This window comes from Hemibagrus wyckioides, linkage group LG02 (genome assembly GCF_019097595.1).
Source record: "Hemibagrus wyckioides isolate EC202008001 linkage group LG02, SWU_Hwy_1.0, whole genome shotgun sequence".
NCBI classification, from domain to species: domain Eukaryota; kingdom Metazoa; phylum Chordata; class Actinopteri; order Siluriformes; family Bagridae; genus Hemibagrus; species Hemibagrus wyckioides.
In genome coordinates this window covers 12,938,928-12,964,392 of record NC_080711.1, presented here as the reverse complement: position 1 = coordinate 12,964,392, position 25,465 = coordinate 12,938,928, and the positions used below count along the sequence as shown (strand labels likewise).

Sequence of the window (25,465 nt, the reverse complement as noted above, 5' to 3'; positions counted from 1 at the left end):
TGTTTTTTTAAGTAAGAGAAGGTGAGACATTTAAATAGGAAGGATTGGTTCCATGTAGACACTGATGCAAAAGTGTCGAATGGGGAAATGTATACAGGGAAATGTGGTGAAACAGCATCTCTCACTGTGGGACTGACGAAAACCAAACACACGAGCCAGAGCTGCAGGCCAGAGACACTGACACACCAGAGAAAAAGGCACTAATCCAGAGAGAACAACAATAACAAAAAAAAAAAAAAAGTTTGGAGGGGAGGGATTATATAAAACAAAGGAATTAAAATGGCTGACATAGAAAGTGCTCAAAAACACACAATAAGTAAATGGAGAGAAGAGGGAAAATAAACATAGTTACATCAGTAAAGCTGATATCTCTACTATTCACATACAGACTCTTTATAGTTTCGCATACTGGTATTATTGGTGCCAGTTTGGGGACTGGCGAAATACATCGGAAAGAAAGATCAAACTCGCTCGACTTTGTGTATACACGCCTGGTGCATATTGGTTGGTGTGTATGCATACATGGTCATACGTGGTTCTGACACTGTAAATAGATGCGCCTTTGAGTGGGTGTGTGGTTCAGGACCCTAACGTCCCTCATTTCTAAGGTCTAAAGTCAGCTACATTCACGGCCTGAGAGGGGGGGAGGAGGGGGAAAAAAAAAAAAAATTGGCTGCGGTAAAAAATACCTTGGCTTTGAATGATGGCTGGCCTTGTGACGAATTCACATTAAACAAACTCCTGCAGGATAAAAACGGCTCTTGCCTGCACGTCACTGAAAGAGTCATGATAAACAGTTATGTTTAAGAGTACGCAGCTCCGAAGCGAACGGTTTTCTGTCTCAACGTGGAATATGTGGAGAGTTAAATAGCATGCCGATGTGTCTGAGGAATCTCAGATTAGGATTCATCAAAATTATACTGACGATTCAGCATGTCCCAGAGCTACTCCGTTTCATTTAAAAACGACTGAACATAATTTACATCTGAAAAGAAAAAAAAAAAAAAGGTGTGGAAAGATAAAACAGACAAACACATACAAATATATAATATATATCTTCTTAAAAATTGATTTTCTCTCTCTCTCTCGATCTCTATGTATATTTTCATGGCCAAAAACTGATGTACAAAGTTCCTGTGCCTGATATTTCAGACATTGTGACTTGATATTAGCATTAATTAGCATTATTTCCAAAAAAAAAAAAAAGAAAAAAAAAAAAAAAAGAGACTTCCATCTAATGTGTGTGGTTGGTGGTTTTTTTTTTTTTTTTTTTTTAAATCTTTTTCCATCTGTTGAACTTAAAATGGCCTCAAAATTTCCTGTTACAATGTGATTAAAACATGCAGCCAAAACGTAATGAAAGGAAAATGCACTACAATGACAAGGTTGTGAATAAGAGAAGATGGGGAGGCAGACGGAGCGGGGGGGGGGGGGGGCTTGGGGTGGGGATATGGAGGGGAATCTACACACAGGATCGTTGTGGTGTTAATTTGTATGGTGTAGCACTAAGCTTAGGCTCATTAGACCCTGGCTGCAAGCGTTCATAGTGATGCGATCAATAATTCTCAGGAATCAGTGTTGATTTTTTTTTTGCGCCCATATGTCACTGGAAAACTGAAACACACACTCTCCTGATCTTTGTTTCTCTTTTTTTTTCTTTCACCAGTTTCCATTTTTCTCTTTTCACTCTGCAAAACACAGGGTGTTAAGGGCAGAGGGGGACATTTAGGCTTATTTGAGCAGGGGTGTGTGTTTTTTTTTTTGGAAAGAAGGGACCTAGACTTTCGTTGTTTACATGTTCCGGTTGACAGGTGTGACATAATTGCGCGGGAACATGCCTGTCTGGCCGTGGCATGCACCTTTCCACCAGTTAGGGTCAGAGTTGTCCAGGACCTGGATGAAATCGCCACGGCGGAAACCCAGCTCTCCGTCCTCCTGAGGGTCAAAGTCAAACAGGGCCTGCACATACGTAGGATGCTGCATGGACAACAAAATAAGAGGTTAGAATTACTGAAAGTTTCTGAATGTCACTTAATAATCACTTAGAACTGTCCAGAAGAAATGTTTCCTCTAAAAATCAGTATAATATAATCAGGTCAGTGGTGGAAATGCAGGCTCGTGCTGACTGACCTGAGGCACCTGCTCAATATCCCGTAGAAAGATCTGTTGGTTTCGAGAGACTGAGGTGGAGCGGTGATAATCCACCAGCTCGTTTAGGGAGTTGAACTTTACAACCCACAAGAAGTATTTTCCTGCACCATCACGCAACACCTTAAAGTGCTGCACATCATTGCCAAACCTGCAGGAGCATGTGCGCACACACACACACACAGAGAGAGAGAGACATATTTTTAAACATAGTTTTTAATCAACTGTATGTGAAGCATATAGAGGATTACCATTATCAGTAAATCTGGTCACATTTTTCTCCATTAAGAAACACAATGGGTAAGACTTTCTCTGAGGTCTATTTTATAACAAGACATAGTATTATAAATATGTACTGCTTGTAGTTTTGAATCAGTTGGCATATATTTCAAACGCTCATAGATGGAATTTAAAAGCTAGACTTGCGTTACAAGTCAGCTTTGAGGTTTTTCATTCTCTTCATAGTAACATGTCACAGAAACATGTCTGAATAATACCGCTGCTCCTCATGCAAATGTTCCTGATGCGGTGAACGGAAAGTGGAAAACACGACCATGTTCCTTTAAGAAGGCAACACGTCGACCTTATCTTCAGCACACCAATTATAGTGCCATAATATAATCCTGTAATAAAATGCATTCAAATGGTGGACTGTGGAATGACCTTATCCTGGAACACGAAAATAACCCCAGAATCTCTCTGCTCTTCCAGCCACTTGTGTGGCAGTGGAATAAATCGGGTAATTACACTGATGATAATCAAGAGTTACTTTGCATATGAAACTGCACATGAAAGGCTGGAACCACTGAAGCAGTGACAAAGAAGCCGATAGTACACACACACACACACACACATGGCCGCGTAGGTGTGCCCATACACACGCGTGTGAGCAGATGAAACAGAGGTAGATTATAAACAAGACTGAAAGCTGGGCTGTTGGTAAAGGTTAGGGTGGGAGAAATGACCACTAGAGGTCAGCTAAAGGCCTAATGTGTAAGTGTTCACCTGTAAGTGTTCAGACTCTTTAGTTTTTGTACGTTAACATACTTCCAGTGCATATAACATTAAAATTTACATGCACAATGTCGTTAATTATAAATATAGAAAATACAAATTCACAAGCATAACTGAATGAAAAATGCTACAGAGGGGAAGGGTCATAGGAATTGGTCTCGGGATATATCGATATTAGAAGACAGAAACCAGCAGTCACTGGAAAAGAGCTGCAGGACGACCTGAAAGCAGCAACAATTTGAAAAATCGAAAGTTTTGGAACACCATACATGCAAAAATTTAGCTTGTTTAGAGAAAGAAGTGTCTGTATGCATGATCCCAATAACACCACACTCACAGTGGAGTATGAGAGCATCATGGCATTGGGCTGCTTATCTGCATACACCACTCATTACAATTCATTTCATCAAAGGAAATATACATGGAGCAATTTAATCTCCCTGGCTAAGAAACTGATTCTCGTGAAAAGGGAAATGTTTTAACAAGAGCACAACCTCAAACATGAGGTCAAGGTGGTCTTGCATAGTATATGCGATTTCCACTCATTGGCAGAGGATTTATAGTGGATTTTAAAACTGCAAGTCCATCACTGGGTCTCTGGTTTCCCTGGGGGAATTAAAGACAATATGCCAAGCCAACTGAGCCCAAATTGAACCACAAAAGAAACTGCAGAAACATAATTAACTCTTACTGTAAACGTGGCGAAGTGGTCATTGCCAACAACGGCTTTGCTACAAATTATAATGCTGGTAATTTGTGGTGTCTGAAATAGTTCCCCTCCGTCAGTTCCACTTTTTAAAAACATTTTTATGCTTATGAATGACATTTGTGTACATTCATGAGCACGAAATCAAAATTATGTCTACATTTGAACTACATGTTAAATTCAACAACACTGATTTCCACTCCCTCCAAGTCTTCCTGACAGACCTACAGACACAAACAAAACCCCAGAAGTGAGACCCTGACCCTGTGAAAACACACCATCCAGTTTTACAGCAAGGTAGGAAAAAACAAAAAACAAAAAAACACAGAATAATTAAAAGAAAAAGCTGAGTGAGGATGCAATCATGGTGTCAAATATCCAGTGTGATAAGGTGTGAGGTCCTGCATGCTCACTCACTTCACGGACAGGGAGAAGTCTCCAGGCGCACTCTCGCTCTCTCTAATAAGGAAAGCTCCATCATGCCTCTGTTTGTTCAGCAGCTCCTCTGCTCTCGCCCGAGGAATCCTCCCAAAGAACCACCTGCACGCACGCACGCACGCACGCACACACACACACACACACACACACACACACACACACACACAGAGAGAAGATAAGAGATTGACTGCTATATTAAACACTCAGAAATGAGTGGGGATCTGTCCATCTGTGAGGTGGGCTTCATTATAATACCTACAACTAATACTTTCAGGCTGCGCATATATATGTCAGTGACCAGTTCAGACTCATGTTCCTATAGTAAAAATAGCTCTTGTGTTTTATTTTCTGCTACATTTTCTGTACAGGGTGACGGGGAAAAAGCTGTAAGGTCACACAGGACTGTCTGCATGCCATTCCACTTATTTGCATAATATGAATGATAAGAAACCAAAAAAGGTGCCAGTGCAATACAGAAGATCCATAAAACCCAGCTGTCCTTTAGTAGCCTCTCCCTTTCCTCTGCCTAAGATTGGCACAGTCGTACAAAAACATACAAATGGCTGACTAGAAGAGGAAAGAACCACCGCCCCGTGCCCATCTTCCTGGAGAAAACTGCCTGCCTGTGACACTAATATTCAAATACGTATAAAAGTAAAGAGAGCCTGATGGCTTGTTCTTGCTACAATGCTTAAGTTGCATTTATGTCCAACATATAGCCCGCTGGCCACAAAGAACCTGATAAAGTCCAACAAATGACCTTATAATACATGTTCAAAGTAAATAAATCAGTCTATGGGCAAACTAATATGGGCAATAAACTCAGCTAGGAATAAAATGCTGAATGAGTCGCGCTAACTCTGTCTTTTCAAACAAGATACACAAGGGGTTTCACAGCAAATGCTTATCCAATCAAAACTTTTACATTTATTAATTTGTGCCTTTCATATAAATGCTGATTTCTTTTCTTTTAAATGCCATGTTGATTGCCAAACCCAAACTTTTCTGCAATGGACCACTTTTCAAACTTGCCCAAAAAAAAAAGCAAATGCAAACCAAATTAAATTTTAGCAAACTTGACAAAAATGAAATAAATATATTAATCTTTAAAGACTAACACACAAGCCGATAACAGGATAGTTCTGAATGAACATGAGGCTTTTAAAAATACAGATCGGTTGTAAACACAGCCATTTGTACAGTCTAATAACAGCTGCTGTGTGCGGTTAATAGTAATAAAGCTAATGATGCGATCAGCTAGGGCCATACAGTAGGAGTCTCATCACTATTTTATATATATATATATATATATATATATATATATATATATATATATATATATATATATATATATATATATAAACACAGTTTGACATTATCTTTATCTCTGGATCCTCATCAATTTGGTTCGACAGCACGCTAGAAAGAAGACTAGATGACTAACCAGTGCACACCGGGAACACCTAACAAGTCCTGCTGGTTTGCTTAAATGCTCTGATCCGGTCGTCTAGCCGTCACAATTTGGCCATTTCAAAGCCGCTTCCACCACACGGATGTGTTCACTTGCTGCCTAATACATCCCACCCCTCAACATGTGCCAGTGTAACTATGCCACCCTTTAAAAGTGAAAAGATAAACACATAGCTGTGTTGTGATCTTGTATTTTCACAATTTTTCTACAAGACTTCACACTACCTCGACCCCTGATGCACTCACTAGAGATTTTTTAGAACTGGCTGAACTGATAAAGTGACGTGTAGCATATATTTGTGGTTGTGGTGTGAAGGAGACGGAAAGGCTGTGAAGTTGTACTTACGGGTGTGCTTTCATTTCTATGTAATTCTTGGGGATGAAGCCATCTTTGCCATTCAGCTCAGCCTTGTACCAGTTCTGATCACATTCTTCATTTAATACCTGTTAAACAAAAAAAAATCCGTACAGGTTAGTCTAATGCTTGTGAAGAAACCATACACAAGTATAACCTGACAGTGCAAGAACGATGACCATAAGAAAAGGAATGAAATCAGAAAACTTTACGAAAGAGATTCAACCATTTCGCAATCACATTTTATGCAATCAGCTGTGCACACGAGTAGGGTGTGGTGTATCTCTTTTATGCATGGGTTACTATGCGTGCTCTGATAACACACACACACACACACACTATGTGTGTATTATTCCGCTGTGTGTGCTTGAACAGCCATGATCAGTTTTGACTGCGTTTCTGACTCGCGACAACAAACCACAAGCACATCAAATAATTAGGAGACTGACCATAGGTCTTGCATTTTAAATCACACCTAGCTAAAGTCTTAACCTAAATACAAAATTACTGCAGCTTAGTACGTAGCAGTGAGTCTGGGAGAATAAATCCTCCTGTTAGCTGAGGAGATTCAGAAATAGTTCGGGAAAAGATGGAAAAGTTTATTTTATTCACATTATTTATTCACTGCTGCATGACTGACATCTCTGACATCATGAGCAGACTCTGACATGCTGTGAAACCAGTGGGCTGCAGATGAAAATTATGAAACCACTGCAGGAAAATGATCATAAGAGTGACTGCATTTAGGTGTTACAACACAGCATCTACATGCTAAAACGTAAAACACATTTTCGATTGAGCAAAATTCTTGGTGGAGCAAAACTAGAAGACGATTCTCAAACAAGAACAAAAACTTATGCATTCACAATTTTCAAGTTTTCCAATTTTTTCACAAATGTAGACATAATTTTGAAGGGACAGTTACTTTGGGTGATCATAACTGCCTTCACACTAACAAACCTGTTTCAATCAGATGAATGAAGAGGCCTGGGTACCTTAGCGGTTAGCAGTTTTGCCTTGCACCTCAGTGGTTGAAATCTGAAAACCCCTCGAGATTCTATTAACATATGCAGATCTTACAAGTCCTCTGCATGATGTAAGCGGAGGTTTGTAGAAGAGCGCAGTTGTAAAAGCTTAGGGCTCTCTAGTTTCCATATAGGTTTTTGAGAAATATTCAAATGCTAATAAGAGCAAAGCCAAAATAAGAAATAGAGGAAATGGACACTGCAATTAGGATGTGAGGGGTGTGAAGTTTCAACTCTATCTCCCAGCAGCTTAAAACGGAAAGGCAAGACTGCAGTTTAACCAATCGCAGCTCATAAAATACCCAAGTATGAAAACTTTTCATCATGGTTAACACTTTAGCGCTCCACAAACCAGAGCTAAACACACCTTCAAATACTAAGCATCACTTCTGCACACATTTGTTTTTAGATTATTTTATACAGCATGGTAGAAATGTATTTGGGCAAACAGCATCTAATGGCACACAGACACACACACAGAGACACACACACAGAGACACACACACACACACAGACACACACAGTTGTGATTCTATCATCAATTTCTCATCAGCTGTCAAAGATAGGAGACTGTTTATACACTAAATATACACTACCCTTACTATTTCTGTTTTTGTTTGAGGTTAATGTCTATTTATGAACTCTTTTTACTAGCGCATGGCCTGGTGGTCCTTACATCCTCTTTGTAACCTAATCAACACAAATCATGACCACATGCACTGAAACACAATGATCGCCATTCTGTCCTATGACGGAACAGACCCTTCACCAGTGAACTACCACTGCTCTCATTTCAAGACAAAGATTCTTAAAAGAAATGCTCCTGCTTCTGCTAGGTTTAGTCTGTGAGGTACAGGACGCTGCAGCTTGGGTTTCACCTTGACTAGACAACCACCTGAATACAGGAAACCTGCTCAAAATCTCCCTTGTGGTAAATAAAGAGACTTGCGTACTTGATTGAGAACACTGACATGGGTAGATTCACATAATTGTGCATGACTACCTAAATTTGATCACAGAGAAACTTTCAATTCCAAAATTTACAGCATTTACGCTGAGCCCTGAACTATTCTGTAGTCTCCATTAAATACATATTTGCGTCGCTCCAGCTCAGAGAATTTCCATTACCCCAAAGCCCTGTTAGAGAGGATTTTAACTGCTGATAAATGGAGAGGGCGGAATCTCATCCACATGCCTCTAAAGATGCAATGTTTATCTGTTAACTGATTAGAAGAGAAGACAAAACTGATCCATAAATTTAACTTTTCCTCTTATCTAGGCTACAGTAGCGCTTTATGTACCTGTCTACCTGAAACCTGAATAATATCCTAACTGCACAGAGTTTACTTCACACCAGCTTAGTCATCACTGAACTGGTTTCCTGTTTGTATAACTGGCTATAAAATGTTATTACCGGGTTTTAAACCTTGCCATGATGCTGAACCTTCATATCTGAGTATACAACAAACTGTGCTCTCCACATGCTTTACTCATGAAACAAAAAAGGGGAAAAAGGCAGAATATGCTGTTATTAAATATTAAAAATATAATCTTGCTGTGTATAATCACATTAGCTGTAGTTTCCAGGCCACAGACAAATGCTTCATTTCTACACGTCATAAGTTATCAAATAACATCGACATTCTACAAAAACCAGCACTTGCCACCAAGAATTGACCTGTTTGATGGTCGATTTCTTTTGGGAAGTGAAATCACCCATCGATGAGCTGTTTAATCAGAGCACGGATAATGTTACCTCACATGATCATTTCTGTCAATAGCTGCAGTAACGCTATACCGCAAGCACGGTTATTAGGTTATCAACTAAGCTGAAGAAGAAGAAAAAGTAAAAGCCTGTATTTGTAACATATACATTATGTTACAGTAACTCATGTTACAGTACCCCCCCACATATCTCAGCTTTTTAGGTAGATATAGGGTCTGCCATCATACAACACCCATTGAGCAGAGAAGATTCAGAATCATGATTAAAGCCCCATCAGTGGCAGCACCGGGGCTCACACCCAACATTCAGATCAGTAACCCAGAGCTTTAACCATTGGCATTTAGCTGATTAGAGAGCACCAAGACAGTGCAGAAGCAACACTGATGCTGGCTTTTCACATCTGTGGACCGTGAATTTTCATACACTAAAAAGGCAAAGAAGCAGGCACTTCCTGCACTGTTTCAGATTTTCTGTGCACAACTGTTAATTAATGCATTTACTGAGAGTATGATTATTCGCATCCGGGAATTGTGTGATATCAGCACTCTAATAATTCAGCATGACTCTTTACATGCTTGGACACTGCTTGAGTCCCAATGCACACAACCTACAGCATTCCAGTACATAGAGGACACGCGATTCATAATCTTGCAGTACTTCCACTGAAGAATCACATGAAATCAACTGTACATGTGAAATGACCGACAGCACCGGATTGCAACAGTCATCGTGAATTATACACTGTATGGTAACATGATCCTGTTATTACTATTAAAAAGCACCAGCACATGACACCAGCCCCATGCTTCTGTGATCTGCAATGCCCTAGAAACAGGCTGCAGAAATCTGGTTGACTCTGGGACAGGATTTCTGCTACAGCTCATTATGTTTCAGTAGGTTTCATTTTTCCACATTCCCAATGAGAGATTTGGTTTATTCAATTAACATTTTTAAGAGAATTGACTTATTATTATTATTATTATTATTATTATCATTATCATCATCATCATCATCATCGTTATTATTATTCAGATATAAATTGTCTGAGAATCTAATTGAAATCATGACTGGAGTGAATCATTATACCTTACACTACTACCAATACTCTCTGATTACATACTGAAGTTTACAATTAACCAGACCCTCGGACCGTGCCTGAGGACGCGGAGGAAACTGCTTTTTCTCTCCATTTTTCCCATCGTCTGATCTCGCTAAGCTGCAATTGCAGAGACAGTTTCTATTTCTGTGCCCGAAGCCAGGGATAATCTCGTCCACAGCTGGTTCGGCCTCCTGCTGTTACCCAGAGCAGCAATTAAAAAAAGCCACATCAGGGTATCATGAGGATCAATCATTTAACAGCATTAAAAAAATCTGGTGAAATGTTTTCACCAGCTGCAAATTACAAAAATAATAATTCTGCCCAAGTCTCCATATGGACAGATAGCCGAGACAACATACAGCATAACCTTAGGAACATGAAAAATAATCACTATAATCAATTCCATTAGAACAGGGGAGCCACTTGTCTTTCACACAGCACCATCACCATCCCTGCATGTGATTTAACACTAAGTTGCCTCAGCACAGCTGTACACTATAATAAACAGTAAAGTACTCTAAACAAGGCTTACTATCATTGCTCCTTTCACAATTCTGCGCGTGTTCGTACCAGCCTCTCTGGGGCTTAGTTCATGAGCACTTGGAGAACTTTTTCTAAACAGAACACACAGCGTTACAAAAGACTCAGACACATTTAAAGTGGGGGGGGGTTAGTTAAATAATGAGGGGGTTAGTTAAATAAGTGTCTAGCGCAAAAGCAAACACGGCAAATGTTTGCCTGGCCAGCTGTCTGCCAAAGGAAGCTGATTTCAAAACCTAGTCTAGGATACAGAAAGCATGCTAGGTGGTGTAATTGCGACTCTGGAAAAGAATCGGCTTCTGTTGTGCCTTGATGAATGTCAGAGTCGAAGTCCTGCCTTAAATGTATATGCTCTAAGCTGACATTGAGGGAGTTGCTATGGAGTTGTACGGGAACCTCTGGAGACATCCGGCAGCACCTGAACACGGCTATGAGAGCAAGCCTTTTTATATTATATTTTTTATACTTCACTTTAAGCCTGCAACAGAACAGAAGCAAGTGACTAATGACCATATTCCACTATCACTTGTGTAAGCCCAAACCCACCCCCCTAAAGGCCTGGCCTCAGGATAGGACATGACCTGGCACACAAACAACTAGATTTGGGGCAGAGCTGCGATTACACCATACAATACGCTTACCATAAAGTGCAAATAATAAAGCCAGAGCAAGCAAACAGTTTCATGTGCATCACCAATTTTCCTGGCCCCTAAACCACGGAAATGTAACCCACAGCAGAGCTCTGGTCAAAGAAGACAGAGTTTGATGGTTATAGCATGGCTATAAGTGATAGAATATGCCTCATTTCCAAAAGAGGATGTTAAAAACCAACACTATTCTTGGACTGAAGAGGTGCCTTCAGAAGGCTGCTTAAATGCATAACAGAAAAGCAGGGCAAATTAGGGCAATTTATCTAAAACACAGCTCCGATTAGAGCTAAGTAGCACATGATCAGCACTTCACATGACTAAAGCCTGGTCAAGAAAATAAAGAACAGTGTTATTACAACTCTCTGGTTGCACCTTATTTATTCTCTTCCCTTGCATGTCTCAGTTTGTCAGAGAAGCATACATTACAGAATGCCATTTTCCCCCCAGTAAGCAATGCAAGTAAGAAGATTCAAGATTCAGGAAGCTTTTATTTATACAGCTGACGCAGTACATAGTGAAATGAACGACATTTCTCCAGGATCCTAAACAAAGTTCAAACACAAAAAAAAAACCCCAACACAGAGCTAGGACAGAAGTTTGTCCACATAAAGGGCAAAGTGTGCAACTACGTGCAAACAGAGCAAAGAATTGAATATAACTAGAAAAAGATTTTATAGACAGGATCTTATCATGACAAATCCGAGCCGTATTCGACAGATGTTACCGATAATTCTAGAAACGATCACAAAGCTTTTTGACCTGTTGTCAGACACAGGGTTACTCATTTCTCTCTGAATATTTCCATTCAGTCAATCATAAAGTTCAATCTAAATAAAAAAATATCAACTTGCGCTTCTTTTTTTAAGGGTTTCAATAAAATATTTATCAAATATCACATCATGTAAGGTCAAACAAAGGAACATAAAAAAGGCAGCATATCGTGTAATAAAATGAGAAGTGGAAAGGTCAGTAACAGAACATGTGCTCCATCTTGTTATTACAGTGTTAACTGAATAAGAAACTAACTTTTTCCTAAAAGAGGAAGGATTAGAAGAAAAACTGAACCAAACCTCAAATAGGCTGAGAGAAAAAAAAAAAAAAACAGTTTAGAGGGTTTTGCATTCCTTAATTCTTTCAGCCTGGTCCTTCTGCCTAAATGTTATTTATATCTAAACTGATGCTCCAGATGTTTAACAGAAGAACATTAGGACTTCCTCTACACAATAAGATCTATAAACAAAACGTAAGAAAGAAAAACCAAACTAAAAACTGTGTGCACAGAAATGAACTCAGACTTAAAACAATATGCTGAGTATTAATATTTAAAATCATTAACAACAATAATAAAACGAAGAAGAAGCGAAATAAGACGACAAAAAAGAAGAAGACAGAAGAGGAGGACGAGCAGCAGAAAAAGGAGAAGGAAAAGGAGCTACTGAAATAGAAAAATAAAAAAAAAAAAAGAAGAAGAAATTCCACATGCAAATATCTGTACTGAGCTTCAGTGCATTTTAAACCGCACTGTGATGCTAAAATTGATTAATTCTACAGGAATTTCCTCACTATGCTTTGTGGCCATTAGAGATTTCCCCTACATTTTAGATTTTAATTATAGTCAGGCACACAGCTGAAGCAAGACTACAGCCCACTTAGCTTATTTAGATTAAACGTAGCAAATATTAAATCCCCCAATTACTAGGAGAAAGAAAGGATGAGGGTAGGGAGGGAGGCTGCACACACCGACTCACTTAAAAACTCCCAATGAGGCATTACACACAGAGTGATTTTCACACACACACACACACACACACAGCGTACGAGTCTCTCTCAGGAGAGAAACAGAAACACCACCACGACTCATTCTATACCTTGCTGATAATAACGGCTTTCATTTATCAATTAGTTCTCACTATTTTGAACTTTATCAGAGAATCATGAGACGATGAGAATTATGATGGCCGAAGAATTGTGCAACCCTTCCAGACTTCCACAGAAATTCTGCTGCAATATTATTACACTGATGTGGTTTAATTTCTTTATACACCATCAAGAACCCGAGATACTGAAACATCTCCCCTTTCTGTCTCTCTTTATCATCTCTAAAGAATACTGAGCGTACGGGAGGGTCATTTTAGCCCAGTGCTGTACTTCCGTGTCAATCAGCTCATAGGACAATGATCACAGCAGGAAGGACAGATGCTCTCATCTGTCTCTTCGCAAAGAGTGCACAAAAACCAAGCCTTAAAGCCTGATTATAAAAGAGAGCATCTGTCTGAATTGCATACAAACATATAAAATAAAACCGTGTCGCACGGATCACTGTGTATAGAGCTGAGTAGCTGCAGACTGGTCAGAATGCCCGTGCTGACCCTTACAATGTGCATCAGAACTGGACCATGGATGAAGAATCACGTTTTCTTTTACATGAGCAAGAATGGTACAAGGGAGATGTACTCTATATAATCTATATAACAGCTGGTTTTAACATTATGGGTGATTAGTGTACATGAAACGCTGTAGCACTTTCTTAAACTGTCTCCAGCAATGTACACTAGACAGCACTGAAATTAAAATAACACAGAGAGCACAAAAAAAAAAGAGGATGACTTCAATTGAATAGCATTTAAGACTAGGACTGGCATGTAAAAAAACAAACAAACAAACTTATACTTACTTATTTTGTAAATAATGTAGCTCAAGAAACATAGCAAACATTAATAAATCATCAAAGAACAAAAATGAACTATTTTACTGGCAATTGCTAATGACTGGGATTTACACTGCTAACGTTGGTAAGCATCTATTTGTTCAATAAACTAAAAAAAAACAATACAAAGAGGCATCTCCTCTTGTGAAGGTCACACGTTTTATTTTGTAATCGTTTCATAAACCAGTTATTTGTATCGTCTCTTAAAAGCGAAATAAGTCGAACACAGAGCTCAACCTGAATCATAATCTCTCCACTCTCGTTTTTCCCCCAATTTAAAGATATCGATGTCGATACGTGTCTTCGATTAATAAGCGCACAAGCAGTGATGTTACAAACAGTTATTTCCTTTACTATAAAACATCAACAACCACAGAAAAGCAGCTGTCAGTTTGTGCTGATGCTATGCAAGCCTCAATGCACTGGTGCAGCCTAGAGCTCTCATTCTGCTTTTCTGGGTCAGTGTGAGATAGGTGGGTGGGGTTATGTGGGGGGGAGGAAAAGAATCAACAATGTTTGCTTTAGGAGAGGAAAGAAGACGTTAATTAAGAAATAATCGGTCCTGCTGTGCAGTCCCTGAACACACACCACGTGGAAAAGCTTCCTATCCTGCTGTGGGAAGACAGCTTTTCTCACAGCAGGGTTCAGACGGGGATAAACAGCAGATAAAGGAAAACGCACTGGAGCATTTGTGGTACAACGACCGCTTCCCGGGAATAATTAGTGCTTCTTACTTTAACAAGACGTGAGAATTACAAGAAATAATAAACCGCGAGGCTTGCCCTAAAGAAGCCACGGCGCACTTATTTTCCCCCTTCCATTTCTTCTTATTTTCTCTTCAGAAATTCAATATTTAGACTTGTAGAGAAGGTCTGAAGCCTTGAAGGAGGGCTTAAACACGAGGTAGTAGATTCGCAGAAACCTGATTTGATAACCGGCAATTAATAATAATAAGAAACTTGAGACAAGGTGTATGTAAGAGCAAATCAGCTCAGGTTACTGAAACAAAGCACATAAAATAACAGGGTGGTAAAAGTGGGAGGAAAAGCACAGAGGACACACATTCAGAGAACCTAACAGGAAAGTTCTAGAAGAGTCAGACAGAGAGTAAAGACAGCGCATGCTGCTCCATGAAGACAGGAAGGTGATGGGGGTGGAAGAGGCACTAAACAGGAAGTGAGAACAAAGTGGTATCAAGGGCGGCTGCAAACTTGCACGCGCATGTCACTGGGTTTGCTGCTACGTTCACACAATCGTGCTTTGCAATCACAACGGCTTAGAAAAATCGTGCAGGTTGCAGTAAGTTATTCCATAAAACTAAGTGATGCCTGAACTACAGCACTGTGAGCTCTAGGGAAACAGTCAGCGCTAACAACCAGAGCAAGTGAGAAGTGAAGCTGGACTGATGGAGCCAGACTACCTGCTGGCAGGTAATATTACTGTTTAAAGGTGAAATAAGAGAACACACACAGAGCAAACTGGACAAGCAGAGGAGGAAGAAAAGAACACAACACTGTCCGATGAAGTCAAAGTTTAACTAAACTTCGGACGAGGTCACTAACGACTAACCACGCAGGTCCAGAAAATACATCTACTTGAACTTCCATTTTGTACTGACATTCTGTACTCTTACACCGAGAACACCTCGAGCACCCTGGCTCAGCTAACTGCTCCGAATACAGGACGATGCGGTGCAAACCCAGGGGCATTTTTAGTCGGTTTAGCTCAAATGGGCCAAAAAAGCTTCCTTCTCCTTTTCCATCTGCACATGATTCAAAACCACAAGATCTCCGTGCTGAAACGGAGCCTTCTATGATGCAAGAAAATTCCCGCTAGTCATATATACACACAGACATACTGTATGCGTGTTAAAACTGAGAACTAAAAAAAACCTCAGTAATACAGTAATGACATATAATCAATGTGAAACAGGTGAAGTAATTAGGCTGAATCACCAGAGAATGAAACTGGACACAACTGCTAACAGGAAGAGCTCAATTACTACAAAGCAGCTTTACGGATACGTGTTGCATGCTTTTCAGAAAAAGATTAATATGTATCTTTAATCCTCTATTCACACAGATACATTTGTACGGGGGGGGGGATACATGTTTAGAATGAAATGAATAAGCAAATCCTTTTTCTAGTTTTAGCCCATATTAAACCTTTTAATTTTTTCTGGAAAAAACAATCAGACTACATAGTTCTTAGAAAATAAACCAAACTAAAACCATTTTAAGGGCTGATCTGGGAGTCACAGTGTACGTCTTCCTGTTTACAAATATAGAAAATAACGAACAAACCAAAGCAGCCAGCTGTAATATCACATGATCGCACACTTCCTTATGGACAGTTTAGTTGCAGTTTTACTCAGTTCTGTCTATTTTTCATGAGAGAATCAGCTATTGGGTGTTAGTGTCATAGCTTATATTCTGTATTAGGTAATAAACCGTGCCGGTCACTGACACCCACCTGCACAAACGGAGAAAGAGGAAACACTACTTATAGATTAACATGGGGCAGTAGGGCTGCGAGAGTAATTATGTTTGAGCTTTTTAGGAGGACCACACTATCACACTGCTTGTGTTCTGCAAGTCCTAGTTAAAACAAAGCCAGCAGAGAAAATGGTACAACTCTGCACTGTCACTTTTAAAAAAAAAATCCCTATCAGTAAACTAAAGTTTGGTGTAATGTTAATGAATCATGCCTTCATGGGAATATTTTTGATGCAATACGTGTTTAGACATACCCACTAATACTGCAAAACATCAGCACTGCTGTTCTCCATTTCAAATAACAGACAGTATACAGGGTACAAGAAAATGACACTATATCCCATTATAGGTAGCACTCATTTGAATAAGAAGTCATGTGACATTTGTCCATGTTTACTGGCTAAAGAAATAAAAAAGAAAGTGTGCGCATAGACTAGCCTACAATTAACCTCACTATTCATCTGCTAGTCCTCCTTCTCCAGTTTAGAGTCACGTCAGTGACCAATGCCACAAAGCACAATTTCCCTTCACTGAAACTCACTGGTCCAAATCTGTTCCTGCGTAACAATGCCCCTGTGCTCTGTGGGCATCATAAAGACATGGTCTGCCAAATTTAGAAAAATTTGCGAAGAACTCGAAGTGGCCTGCACAGAGCCTTAACCTCAAACCCTCTGAACAAAACTTGTCATGAACTGGAACACCAAATGACTACAGATCTTCTCACCACACTAAGGCTCTTGTAGCTGAACGAGCACAAATCTCCAAAGCCACACTCCACAATCTGGTGGAAAACCCTTCCCAGAAGTGTGGAGGATAGTATAACAGAAACCTGGGAAATAAATCTAAAATGGGATATGCAACAAGCACATATCATGGGCTGGTATATATATCATGTTTGCCGTATAGTAAATATATATTTTTAAGCACATTACTTTTTTCCTTAATAGAATAGCCTGAAAAATGTCATTTGTTGCTTGGCAAAAATGTAAATTGTGCTTGGTTATTACTGAAACTCGGTGTGGTGTGTTTGGTTTGCTCACTTGATTTATTTAGCTCTGTAGAAGCAAGGAGTAGTCATATTTTACCAGAGCTGCAAATGAACAAGACTTCACTTCAGCTGGGTAGAAAACAAGGTAAGCTTTATTTCCTTGTCAATCATTGACCACACCGCTTACAGTCAATGTAAGCATCAATGCTGTATGAACAATCGATCCTTTGGTGAGCTCAGCGTGAACCTGAAACTCAAGGAAGCATTTGGATCAGGTACGCTAAATGAACAACTCATTCCTGGGAGAAGAAAAAAAAACACCAATGTGGGTTCTTATCTTAATCTTATCTAAACTTAACATATCAGGACTTTAAAGTGAACAATACGAGGAAGAAAGCAGGTTGGAAACTGACCCCTGTTCTACAACAATAATACTAAGTTACACACATGACAAAACAGAAATTCACAATGAGAATAATGACACCATGGCAGACGACCTAACTCTAGGAAACCGTGATAAAGCGGTGTGCTGTTGACAATTCAGAAGGCATCAGTCTGACTGATTTTGATTTACAAAATGATTCTAAAGTAATAGCATAGAAAAGAAACGACAATTCCTGACAGTTTTAATGATCTGATGGACAACATTGACATGTTAGAGAAGATTTACCCACACCTTCAGATCTGATGATTCTATACTGTGGTATAAATGCGGATCCACCCGACAACATCTAGACATTATGCTACAAGATCCTGAAAGCTGCAATCTGCCTTTAGTCAGGAAAACAAACTTCCCGAAAACATTCTTACAGATAACTTTTCTCTTAACTGAATTCTTAAAGTTTTGACCTCTTACTGTGAAATACTCCATCTACAGCACTCACACGGGTAAGCTCCGTTTCAACAAGCGTCACGTTTCTCCCGATACGCGGCTGCTACTTTTCTAAGAATGCATTTTCATGGCGCTTGCTGTTGCCATCACAAATGTACTCAAAACTCAGGGAACACAATTCTTAGTAGAGATGTTTTCAAGGAAACGAGAAGCGGGGCAAATAGAAAGCTTGGTAAGTAAGCAAGCATTTCCCTTAGTTCCCTTTTTTTTTTTTTAAAAAAAGTCTCCCAGATCCAAAATAGATCAATTTTCAGTTTTTTTTCTATAAACTTTACTGAAAACCTGATCTGTGCAATTCTGCAAACTAGACTCAATTCACAAAGCTGTCTACACTGTTTAAATCGAAACTCTTCCACAAAGGTCAATGAGGGTAATGATTACTGAACTATAACATTCACACACACACACACACAGACATGCACTGTGTATTATCAGGGTACCATTACACCTGCAAACAGACATGGACTTGCATCTGCCATTACAGGGTTCCTCACCCAAAACTGAATGTATGAAAAACTAATATAGAGTAATAAAAGTGCAGGACTGCATGCTGACCGGTGTGATTCACTAATCTAAATAAAACACTACTTGATAAACCAGTCTCTAGCTAAAAAAAAAAAAAGCTTTTCACGTTGCTCTCTGCCTGTCTTGTCTATCGCTCATTTTCTTGGATGAAAATGCAGAATAGTCGCTCTGCACTGCTTTCATAAAGCAAGAGAAAAATTTCTTATAACCGGTCCGGTTTTGCTTTTTAACTCCGAAGCGTGCAGACTTGTCTGTCTCGGTTATACTGGCAATGATTTCTCAGGATTGAACTTGCTTGGAAAATATCACAAGCGATGTCAATAACAGTTCACATCAGCATCATTCATAACAGGTGTGTACAGGATGGAAGAGAAGTGATGATAATTTAAGCACTGTGTGTGTGTGAATCTCTAATACGGTTTAGTTACCCATCAATAAAGGACTTATACATTTTAATCGGACCCCCTTTGCTCTATGAGATCGCTGTACGATGTCGGCACGTCACAGCATGCAGAAGCTTTCACTCAAGAGTTATGTCCGTTTCATCAAACGCATATTAACACAGGAAATTTAATCGGCCTGTTTTATTCCACACTTCCTGCTCTACATGTAACAACTGCTTTACTATTTTCTTGTAAAGACTCTTACACTCATGTAGCTGGATGAGAACTTTTTGTATTTACGGTATTTTTCTTAGCAATGGTATTTTCCTCGAGTAAGAGTAAGCGGTAGTTATTTTCACAATACGAATGTTTTGATAACCTTTAAGCAATTAAGCCTACTTTCTTATCTGATTGAAACTCATTAATAATCTGACTGGTTTAATATAAATAACAATATAAAACGGAGCGCAAGAATTTGCTATATTTATTTCCTCTTCCTTGTTTCCATCACAGTAAGAATTAGTAGTGCTACAGATCATGTACTTTTATTCATTTACAGATTTATAATTTATAGATTATAAATTCATTGGTGCGGGACTGAATCATTTACAAGTCGGAATTTTAAGAGAAAACTAATATATATTTATACAGCACTTACATGTAGCATTTATCTAGAAAAAAGGTCTGTGCAAGTAGTTTTTAAAATAAATGAAACTAATCTACTTGATACCAAGTTTGAAGGAGATCTCTGTAGTTAAAGACGGCACTAAACTGAATGATTTTCACTGGAAAAAGAAAAAATGACCATGTATATTCCAAGAAATAACGGTCAAAGAATGAAATGTCTTTAGGAGGAATAACAAGATGATGTTCTCCTACAGGAACAATGGAGGAGTGTGATGTGTACTGTAGCAAAACACCAATGCTTCCCTCTCACCATATCCTTTAAGTACGTCATTCGAGTAACCCCAGGGCCGTGATTCTCGGGGGCTAAACATTACCGACTGAATCGCTCTCACTTCAAACGCTAGAGAGCTAAATAAATGTACCATGCTTGAGTTTTCAGACTCTTACCAAACCCTGAGGGTTAGGATTAAGTAAATGTAAAACAGGTCAAGGCTGGAACAGCTGCCCTTTCAATGAAAAGCATCGAGCTGCCCTTGCTGAACCTTGAAGATCTTATTTAGAGATTTGCGACAACTGGAGTCAACATGAAACCCTGAGAACACGTCTAACCCTGAAAAAGATCAACTCTTCTCATTACTTCTGAAATGGCAAAGCTATATTGAAGAGACAGCAGAACTCCTACAACAGGTCTTCATTTATTTAACATGCTCATTTGAATACATTGTCACTTCTATAGAAAAACAGTCACAGGAACTGACTAAGCATATCATCTAATCTAAGCCTAATAATAACTGGATAAACAAATGGAAACAGTATAACTGTAGCATGGTAATGTTTTCGGTTTCTGTCCCAGTTCCTCAGTAAGATGACAAGATTAAGAGCACTTTGTTTTGCAAATAGGCCACAACATTAGATGCAAATATAAAACCTACACACTAGACACCAGCAATGAACCTTCCATTACAAATATAATGCCTTTCATTCATAAATGAATACACTGTAACCAATGCCAAAAAAAAAAAAAATCACACAATACGACTCCACACAGTCAGGGGTTATTTTCCTAAAACAGCACATCTATTTTGTTCCTTAAAAGTTCCTAGCGATCCACAAAGGTCATTCGTAACGCAACAGCAATAATATACATTAAGTGCTTCATCTCAGAGTGTGGGATTTATTTGTCTAATTTCAGGACAAGCCGGATAAAACGCCCTACATCATTCACGCTACACACTTTATTGTAGATGTACGCTACAAACTTAAAAGCATTAATCCAACATCTTACACAGAAAATCTAAAGAAAGATGTTAAGAATGTAATGTAACTTCGCTTAATACCACTGGCACAAACCTGAAAACTGTTTTATAACTAAAAAAAAGGCTTTTTATTTTCTAGTTAATGTGCAATACGGAAACTTGAGAATGACTAAAGACACAATGTCGAGTATCTGTTCACGCAAAGAGTTTGCACAATCCAAAAACTGAAGCAACCTTGGAAAAGGTCATTTGCCTGATTCTCAGGAAAAAAAGGAAGGGAACCCCCCCCCCAAAAAAAAAACAAAACAAAAAACAACCACCTCTCACACCACCCACATGAATAAAGTATACACACACCAAGTGTCAGTCATGGTCTGAAGTGCACTACTCTCTTACTTGCAGACTTCCTCTTACATGCTATTAGCCAACATGGTCAGACTTGCTTAAAATACGACATTGCGGCATTTTTTCCCCAGAACATTCTTGGTTACACTAATAATAATAATTCCCTCGAATAATATTATTAATAATAATAATTTCCTAGAAGTTTCAGAACACTAGGATTTTTTTATTTTTTTTAATGTAAGAACAAAGAAAGGTGTCAGATTTACACAGATTTAAATCCAGCGGTCCAGTCAGGAGAGCTGATCATAATCTTTTGCTCAGTCGAGGCAGGAGCAGGCAAATCTGGTTAATATCGAAATGTTCGATCTGCTCTTCAATTCTGAATGGAGAGATCAGTGAGAGACGGAATAATGCAGGCGTCCTTGATTTTAGCGGCTAATATCAGCTCACCGTCGGTTTTCTGAGCGGTAGCTATAGACATATTTTAGACATGTGGTTATTGGAAGATTTGGTTCCATGTGATGGAAAAACTAGAGCAATTTTATTCAAGTAAAAACAGATGTCACTGATATGATCCCCGGTATCATCGGGATAATTCCAGGGGGGAAAAAAAACGGCATAAGGATATTAAATTTTACCCTGTAATCTGTAGCTTATTCCTGGATGATGTTCAATTAAATGAAGCTTTTCCTTAATAACAATTCTTATCATCATTATTAAACTTACTGACAAGAACACACCCCTGTGTGAAAATCCTGCTCCAGCACAAAATACACTACAGGTTATAAGAAAGGACCATTTACCAGTGCATTTCAATTCTCTTACACCACAGCAGTTTGCCAATGACTACAATTGTAAAATGAGTAATAAACATCACAAGCAATACTTTTAACCATTTATAGGTACTTTTCTTTTTGGTGGTAAGTCAGTTCCTGTTGTTGCTTATGTTGGTACACAATCAGATTTCCGAGAAGACGTACCTGCTATAAGTTCCTGAAACCACGGGCAAAGATAAGAATTGGAAAAGAAACAAGTTGTTGGAACTGAACATAATTACCCAAAGATATTTTACAGCTTTATATTGCTAGAATTGACCTTATGATATTCATACTCCTTTACAGTTCGATAAAAATCTTAAAGCATTATTTTTTAACTCCAGTTAAAAAAACAAACAAAAAAAAACCCCATTAAGCGTAATTATTTTTAAAGAAACAATACAAGGCGAATATCAGCTTAAGCAAGGTTTCAGTATCTATAATGGTGCTGGAAAACAAAGTGGCATCTTGCCAGCTCTAACTAAAACAGAAGGTGTGAGCATCTTCCCCACCTCCACACCCCAAACAAACTTCCCCCAAACGTTTTTTTCCCTTCCAAGTTTCAAAAATGCAAATGCAATCATTTCATAAAGTTTCAATTCCTGGTTCGTTTTACTAATGCTCACTGCAGGCTTACTAGAATATCTGTCCTTCTCTCGTATGTGGCGACTAAATGAAAGCTCTGTAGTTGATGAGCATCACATGAGGAAGGAATAATAAATGTCCCACAGATGTGACGTTGTAGCTGCAGAGATTACTTAAGAGCCTACAGTTCTTAATCTTGTGGAAGAGTTTATATAGTCCTGCTTAAGCTTTTACAACTGTGTCCTATATATATATATACATATATATAAATATATATACATATATATATACACACACATATATATACATATATATAAATATAAATAAGCAAGCAAGCTCCATATAAAAAGTAGGCACGTTGTCTGTGCCCTAAATCTGAAACCATCTCGCTCTGTCTCCTCTTTATTTTACTCCCTACTCAAAAGATCAGGCGACTGATTCAAGTGCAATGTAGATGAAGAACATGATGTACGAGCAGTGCTCCTGGTGCCTCCTTTATCAAAGATCCTGTGATGCCTGACGAGAGGGATTATAAAGATTACATTTAAATCTCAGAGCTCTGGGCTGGAAACGGAAACAGCTTGAGCTCTTTAAGGCAGGGCTGTTTTGAAACATTCGGGCAGAAAAAGCGAAGGATTTGACAAAAAATAACTATATGTTCAGATATGATCTAATAACAGCAAATTTTCAGAGAGCATCAAGGACATCGGCGCTTTTATAGCACTGAAGATCAGACGGGAGCTTAAACATAACCAAATCGTTTCTGTAGACCAAACCATCATATGAATCCAGATTTTATCCCACCAAGTGGCTTATTTTCAATACAGCACTCATGCTTTGATTGCAAACATAAATGCAGGAATATATACCAAGTGCTGTAAAACATTTTTAGCGTGAGAACAGAAAAGAACAAACATTTACTTACATACTAAGGCTAAAGAAAGCGTGATTTGAAATCTTAGTCACTGCAAGCCCACAACTAATTTATTTTAAAGTGTGGAAATGTTCTCGGTCTGCTGCCTCAAATCCACCGAAGCGCAGTGGTAAGGAAATGCAAAGAATCTTCAGTTGAAGCCTGCAATGCGTAGCTTATTCCCAAATGATGTTCAATTAAATAAAGCCTTTCCTTAAGAACATTTCCCTGTAGCAAAAAGATCATCATTTTGGACATGAAATCTAACTTGGGACTCGTACTAAACTCGAAATGAGCGTGTGCCCATGTATTATTTTTTTAACTTCTTCCTGAAAATCCTGATTTCAGCACAAAATAATTTACTGTCTATATAGTGTAAGCAAAACACTCTGGGACATGCTTTGCTACTGGACACATCACATTCCTCTATTTTAAAATTACTTTCCTATAACAAAACATCCCAACTAGTTTTATTTTTGATTTGCTGATTTTTTTTTAATCGTTAACAATGTCTTGTTAATCGTTTATAAATGTTTACATTTTTTCATTTTCTGAAGTGTCTGCAAGGAAGCTCCCGTTATTGCTTATGTTGGTGCGGCTATAAACAAATGTTCCCTTGGCCGCTTCTCTCTATTTTCCTCTCTTGAAATTAGTAAGCAGCTTGTCATTTTACCAAGCACCAGGAAAGTGCATAGTCATCTGCCGTGAAGAGTCTTCTGTGGTGGAAAACTTACTGACGGTTACAAAGCACTGAAATTATAAAAACAGTAAAATAAATGGTTCATCTGAGTCCCGGTGAATGAGCCGTTACTACAGAATTGGTCATGTATCATGTTACAGCCAGTCAGTAAATCATGTCAGAGCGGTGTGACTAAAGAAAATTAATCACCTTCCGACCGGTCTGAGTCAGGAATTCAACAGCTCTGTGATCATAAACAACAGCTTTCAGGTAACGGGACAGAAGGGTGAATTGTTTAAAATGCTCTCTATAATATTCCCATGTGGATTAGAAGTGCAGTTTAAGTCTGTTTAAGAGGATGAGGTTAAAGATGTTAACATTGTCTTTAAGTCTGTTTAAGAGGATGAGGTTAAAGATGTCAACATTACCTTTAAGATCTCTCCTCGTTTAAAACTCAGCTCATCATCAGCAGTCGCTTTGAAATCATACTTGGCAATGGCCTCCATGATTCAGCTAGAACACCTGCGTGTTTCTACACCAAAGCAAGTGAAAGACGTCTCGATCGAGTTTTTTTCTTTCTTTCTTTCCCCACTGAGTTTATTCCCTGTGGCCGGATGAAGGCGGTGATGTCTCGACTTAGAAACACGAGCACAGTTCCAGGACACAATTCAGTGTGTGGCTCCCGGTGTCTCTCCTGCAGTCTCTGTCCCACGTCTCTCTCCGGCACGATCCTCTCACATAAAGGTCCCGGTGAATCTCCTGCAAACAAACCAGACGCATAAACCACCCTGCCGTAAAAACCCCTTCCTTATTCAACACCAAGCCTGAAAAACCCAACCGAATCCGAGTCGGTCCAGAACACTGAATGGACCGCGCCCACGAGACGAGCGGTATTAAAAATCCAACACTCCCCGTGTAAAGAGGAAGGAAATCCGCGTATTTGACGTTTCCAGCGACCAACTGCGTCGTCAGAGCGCCGCCGCGTCGACCAATCAGGTGGCCGCGAACAGAGACGCTCCCCAATAACGGGGCAGAAAACCAGCAGAAATAATCCTATTGGATGAGCGCAGGCGGGCGCTGGACC

At 39.1% G+C, this 25,465-nt stretch overlaps 1 protein-coding gene across 1 annotated transcript in view; it reads right to left on the bottom strand.

Moving 5' to 3' along the window:
- Window positions 1–1,102: 1,102 nt before the first annotated feature.
- Window positions 1,103–25,465, bottom strand: part of grb2b (growth factor receptor-bound protein 2b) — a 25,568-nt gene continuing 1,205 nt past the window's right edge. The window contains exons 2-6 of the mRNA XM_058373233.1: window positions 24,810–25,140; window positions 6,123–6,220; window positions 4,286–4,408; window positions 2,131–2,299; window positions 1,103–1,977 (exon numbers count right to left, since the gene is read on the bottom strand). Of these exons, the coding sequence (XP_058229216.1) occupies window positions 1,792–1,977; window positions 2,131–2,299; window positions 4,286–4,408; window positions 6,123–6,220; window positions 24,810–24,887 (654 nt within the window). The 5' untranslated portion in view covers window positions 24,888–25,140 and the 3' untranslated portion in view covers window positions 1,103–1,791. The remainder of the gene's footprint in view (window positions 1,978–2,130; window positions 2,300–4,285; window positions 4,409–6,122; window positions 6,221–24,809; window positions 25,141–25,465) is intronic.